We start from the raw sequence: 6,000 nt of genomic DNA, 5'->3' as shown, positions 1-6,000 counted from the left end.
GGGGTCTTACCAAGGAATTATATAAGTGTAACATCACCTCCCTTGACTTAAACTCCACACATCTAGAGATATAACCCAACATTCTGTTCGCCTTTTTTTTTATTGCTTCTCCACACTGGCGAGAGTGGGACATGGAAGCATCAACATACATACCGAGATCTTTCTCGTAATCAACTACCTTTATTTCAGTGGAACCCATAAAATATCTGTACTTTATATGATCGGAAGGTCACCAGTTCAAATCCCATGATTGGCTGACTGGAATCATCACTGGGCCTCTGAGCAGGGCCCTTAACCACAACAGCTTCAAAGACTGCCTGACCCTGATCTATCTGCTGCATGTCACTTTGGATAAAAGCATTTGCCAAATTAATATATGCAAATCGATATCAGATCATTATAATTACAGGTACCTGTCTGAAGAATACCAAACAATCATAAAATGACTGAAAGGGCTACTTTATTACACATTTTGACACTTAAGATTAAAAATCTTGTTTTTCTAACGAATGTAACGGGAAAGAAGAACTAATAAGAAGTTTAAAGCACTTAATTTTCTAAAAGGGGAAAATTTAATTTAATAACAGTTGGGATCAATTTTTTATATGTATTATTATTTTTTAATTTTATTGTAATAATAATAATGTCAAATACATAACAAAAGTTAAACGTACATAAATTATACGAGTATACAATGACTTGTACAGGTCGACGTTTTACTGGAATTATGCCGGTCGACGTAATAGGTTACGTTTTGTCACGCAAAGGGGTGGGGTTTGGGATCCGTGGTGCAGTGACTGAATGAGACCTTACCTTAACATATATATGCATATATCTATATAATATCTATATAGTGTGTTTTCACTGTGTGCGTAATGCAGCCGCAGACGCAGCCTTAAGTTAATTAAAATTGCATTATTTATTTGAGCGAGTGTTGCCGCAATTCCCGGTTGGAAGGTGCGCATGCGCACTGTTTCCTCCTGCTTTATTAATTTTTAATGGAAATGGCTGCCTTTCCAATCTAAACCTCTCTGCAAAAGGAAAAACCAAATCTCGAAAATAACGAAGGATTGCATTATTCACTGGACTAGAAGGATATTCGATGAAAGGGTAATGATAAACTGCACGCGATTCATTGTAAAAATGACTCCATTTTAGGTTTTTAATGATGGGAAATATATCATTTTTATATTTAACCCTTTAGGTCCCATGATCCCCAAACAATTAAGGTACAGTATGCGTTTAATATTTTGGTTGTTTTTATAAAAGGTTGTACTGTGCAAGAACCGCGCGTTATATTCAACTTGTATTACTTTTAACTGCGAGTAGTGTACGCGGTGAATTATGGTACGATAATTTTAATATTGCGTGAGGGAAATAAAACCTATTGTTCGTTTACGGTATATTGGGCTGCTCAGAAAAAATATTCGGATTGATATTTGGGTTTTTAGCATCTGATAACAGTCTTTTTTATAGAGATTGCAGTGTCCGTAAGGGTAATAGCCGGGTCGGACCCCACGCCGCTTTGCCCGGCGTTACGCTGCCATAGTGCCGCCGGCCTCTGCCCTCTGCCCGCTTCATATTAGTGCCGCTGCCATTTTATAAAGTGCAACTTATGTTAGTTTTCAAAAGTTAACCAGGTTGTTATTATTGCAGCCTAGGTTTCACATTAATTATTAATGCTTTCTGCAAATATTTCTCCTGGTGCGTTGGTTTATATTTGACTTAATAGCATATCTACTTGTCCCCAATAATGACAATCTCTTCATTTCTGTGCGTTTTCCCATCAGCAGAAAATGATGCGCCAGGTTGCCAACAACAATGACTACTGCATGACTGGCAGGGCCTCCTGCCTGGCAGAAGATGGCCGACACCCCGCGTCTCACTTTGACCTGTGCGCCTCGCAGCCTAACAAGTTCTATCCACCTGCCCCGCCTGCATCCCTGCAGCTGTCGCTGCCTCCGCTGCCTCCGCTGGCACAGAGCCCGCTGAAGGCCGTGTCGTGTCAGACGCTGGACGCCCGGAACGAGACTCATCTCCAGGCAGTGGGGCTTAAAGCCAATGAGGAGACTGATGATTCCAAGAAGAAGAAAGGCACTGGGAGGTCTGGGAGACGAGGCAGGCCTTCGGGGACCACAAAGTCTGCGGGCTACAGAACAAGCACTGGGCGCCCTCTGGGAACTACAAAAGCGGCTGGATTCAAAACGAGTCCAGGGAGGCCTCTGGGCACTACCAAGGCTGCGGGCTATAAGGTAAGCCCAGGCCGGCCGCCGGGCAGCATCAAGGCGCTGTCTCGCCTCAACAAACTGGCCTATGGGACCTGCAGTGGGGCTGCTTTCCCCTATACAATGATGCATAAGCAAGGCTTGTGCGAACCCTCTGGCAAGGAAAAGGAAGCTAACGAGTGAAGCCCGGCCTGTCCGTTTGCCGCCTGTCGGGGGGAGACGTGCGACTGTATCCGTGGCTCTATGGTATAAAAGGTGTGTTTAGATTGGCTGGTATTTTACTGTCTACCAGCCTCAAATGAATCTTTTTTTATTTTTGGTATGTCAGTATGTTAAACTTTGTGTTTAAAATGAGAATTACGATGATATCACATTAGAGAAGTTACTGTTTATCCGCCACGGGACTGGTCGTATTTGCATTAAAGTTTGCTCATTTTTCTTTTTACGGAAACTGTCAGTTGCATGCTCGGTTGTGTCAGAATGAGCGCAGTGCTGGATAAAACGTGTTTGCACATTTATCATTTAGCGTTATGTTACTGCAGCAGACTGAGAAAGATATTAAACAGCAGTAAATACTTTAGATCTTACACTCCAAGATATTTAATTGATTAATGGGCATTTATTTAACATAAATTCTGTATTTGTATATTAAAGAATATTTTTCTGAAGAGTTTTGCCCTAATATACATGTATCTTTCCTTTGAGCAAAATCACGTTACCACACTTCTTGAGTATAACTAGTACGATGGGAAAAAATATTGTGTAAAAACACTATTTAATCTGCAAAGTGCTTCATTTTACTCCTCTTTGTATAGGCTGATGGGATTTCTAAAATGATAGGCTTGTTTTAATTATGGCCCATTTTGTGGCTTCAGAATTCTCACACACTCCAAAAATTTGCTGTGGTCACCGTTTGATACACACTAGTTGAAGTAGGCTTTGAATGACTTGTCAATTTGTCGGTTGTACATGACAAATTAAGGAACCATTACTCACTGTTTTTTATGTGGAAAAGAATCTTTAGGGACAAAATACTATGAGCGTATGTGTAATTTCTAATGTTTCACCAGGTACTTTGAAATTCACACGAAAGACTAAAATATGAGTATGTTCTAGATATAGGTTACACCACATGAAAATAAAAAGAGAAATTCGGTTAAATTATTGTCTATTTACTGAATTTTCACCTGTCATACAAAATAAAATATGAATCAGGTGAACAAAGAGTTTTGAAATCACTGCACAGTTAGACTGAGAAGTTCTTATACTGTAGGATATGGACACGCTGGTCATTAATTTAGAGTAAACATGCTGCTGTCTGTGGGCTTCATATTATAAGTGTATTAATATTTTGGGGGGATTTTCATATTTCCCATTCATATATTCTTCTAAGGGAAACAAGTTATGCTTTCACTTCCTATAGTGACATACACCTTATATACCTTTTTGTGGTTGTGTCTTATTTACTTGGTTTTTATTTTATTTTTATTTCGGTTCTTTGTTTAATTTCTCCTCGTGCTCCTGCTGGTGCAATATCGTGAAATTCACTCTGCTGTCGATTCCTCGTATGAAAATTTAAGGTTGGAGGCTAATGATGTTTTAAACAGTACAAAACTGTAAAATCATAAAAAAGGGTCATAGGGTAATCAGATTATATTCCACTGTTAACGGTATATTTACATTTTACGCTGCTTTATTCTGTGGTTTAACCTTCATATATCTGTTTATGTCTTTCTCATTATCCTTATGGTTATCAGTTATTTGCTAATCATTGAATGGTTCGTACCTTTCTTGTGATGTTTCACTTTAAAGAACGTCCAACATTTGTCTTGTTCATCTAAAAGCTAAATGTTATTCTAAAAGTAACTGTAGGCACCCAAAGGATAGGCAGTAAGCTGGATCATCATTTAAAAGCTTCCCGTCTGTTTTTCTGTCTACCAACTAAAGAATTTAAAATTGAGCAAATAATACACCATGATTTTCACGTACATCTCTGTGATCTTTACACTGATGAGCATGATGACTTGTAAAGCAGATTCAGAGCAGATGAACAAAAATCAATTTCCATTCACATCATTTTTATTATTGACATGCATCGTTTTTTTAAAGGAGACTATTCGGTTAGAACTATGTTATTTAATATCTGTCAGTATGTCTTAAAGTGTGTGTAATTTGCCATTCAGAGCTTTTTCAAATAACCGGCAGTTTTAACTGAATAAAAAGCTAAGAAACTGCAGTGCTGAGGTGTAGTCTGGGCCGTCCACTGGATTTTCCTGGAATCGTTTGCTATATGGCTGCTAAGCTGCCTCCTTTATTGTGCCCACATCTGTCTTTATTCATATAGTCACGTCATTCTTTACTTGGCATTTATGTTGTTTTAAAATGCACCTTTGTCTGTACAGTACATGGTGCTGAAATTTGCGTTGGGTTTGTTCCTCTTTCAACATATTACTGATCCCAGGTCATTCGCATTTTGTCACATGTATTTTTTGTTCAACAGACTTTATTGATATGCAGATATGAATTCTTTCTATTGGAAATATTCACTTACTGGAATATTCCAGAGGCGACACTCCTCTGTGGTCGGCTTAAGGGTTAGTCCATAAAAGCCTACATATTTGTCAGCCTTGAGGCCAAGTTCTAAAATGGACAAAGTGGATCTTGTAGAAAGACCTGGATGTAGTGTAATGTTAAAATGTTTAAATTCCATTAAAACACTGGTGAATACAGACTTTGGCTGTGTTGTTTTAAGAGTTAGAAAATAAACTAAAAACGACACCAATTAAATGCTCTCCATGTGTGAAACAGATCATTTAGAGGGGTCATTTAGATTAGCAATAAATGAGAAAAATGTATGGTACAGTAATGTAGTGTTGCTTAAGAAGCCATTTTACTATTACTACTACCAAAAATCTATCATGCTTAGCCTCCTTACAAAGTTCTTCTTGGCCTATGAACAGAAACTGCAATGGACATTGATAAGCACTCTCCCAGCTCTCTCTGACAAAGACTTATTCTCTCAACAAACAATAAATTTTTAACTAAATGTTATGTCATGCATTGTTAGCAGTTCATTTGATCAGAGACGGGACTCTTATCATCACAAAATTGTATTTTTTTCTTGCATGATTGTTAAGTGTGGAGAATATTCGTGTAATAAACATATGAATATCCTAAACATGATTATGTCTGTTTTTCACAAGTATTTTTGTCCAGAAAAATATTTGCAAAACAATTATGAAACTGAACATTGGTAATTAATTGTATTATGAAAACATGTTTCATGTATCTACTTGGCTTAACCCAATGATTAGCGACAGCTATAGCTCGAAGCAACGGTCAAAAAGGGACAATGACATAATCTTGACAGCAATCAGTAATCAATGGTGGAATTATACAATATTATATAAAGTTTTAATTGTTTACTAACTTCTTTAAACAGTTATTTACTGAGGAAATTTGGCTGAAGTTTGCTTTTATTCTAAAAGATGTAACAGTAGAGCATGTTGGTACTTTTTACATTTTTACATTTGTCAAACTTTTTACATTCGGAGGACACAGTGTGCTCATAGACAACATGCAATACATAAAATCAGCTATTTCAAATGAAAAAATGAATATATGCAGATTCCTCTCTGTACCATTGTCACTATGCGGCATACAGAAATTCCAGTTGGGTGTGGAAATATATGAGTGACACACCAGGGGTTCATAGAAAGAACATTAAGCACCTAAACCTTATACTTCTCTTACATCCTTAACTTCAACTTTGTGG

At 37.6% G+C, this 6,000-nt stretch overlaps 1 protein-coding gene across 4 annotated transcripts; it reads left to right on the top strand.

The window, feature by feature from the left end:
- Nucleotides 1-780: 780 nt before the first annotated feature.
- On the top strand, nt 781-5,403 carry LOC111847951 (UPF0461 protein C5orf24 homolog). Of its 4 annotated transcripts, none has more exons than XM_023819583.2 (3): nt 781-1,110; nt 1,205-1,229; nt 1,794-5,403. In XM_023819583.2, the coding sequence occupies exons 1-3, from the start codon at nt 1,103-1,105 to the stop codon at nt 2,406-2,408; spliced, it is 648 nt and encodes a 215-aa protein (XP_023675351.1). In that variant the 5' UTR covers nt 781-1,102; the 3' UTR covers nt 2,409-5,403. The 4 variants fall into 4 exon arrangements, with proteins under 4 accessions (XP_023675351.1, XP_023675350.1, XP_023675353.1 ...); XM_023819582.2 differs by having other exon boundaries at nt 1,791-5,403; XM_023819585.2 differs by lacking the exon at nt 1,205-1,229.
- The last annotated feature ends 597 nt before the right edge of the window (nt 5,404-6,000 follow it).

Source organism: Paramormyrops kingsleyae, chromosome 10 (genome assembly GCF_048594095.1).
Source record: "Paramormyrops kingsleyae isolate MSU_618 chromosome 10, PKINGS_0.4, whole genome shotgun sequence".
In the NCBI taxonomy this organism is placed as follows: domain Eukaryota; kingdom Metazoa; phylum Chordata; class Actinopteri; order Osteoglossiformes; family Mormyridae; genus Paramormyrops; species Paramormyrops kingsleyae.
The sequence above is the reverse complement of the archived record's forward strand: the minus strand, read 5'-3'. Positions and strand labels throughout refer to the sequence as shown.

What these genes read in the sequence shown, in the direction of transcription:
- LOC111847951 (XM_023819582.2), top strand. An exon ending in ATGATCCCCAAACAATTAAG is followed by an intron (nt 1,230 to 1,790) that starts GTACAGTATGCG and finishes TTTTCCCATCAG; the next exon opens with CAGAAAATGATGCGCCAGGT.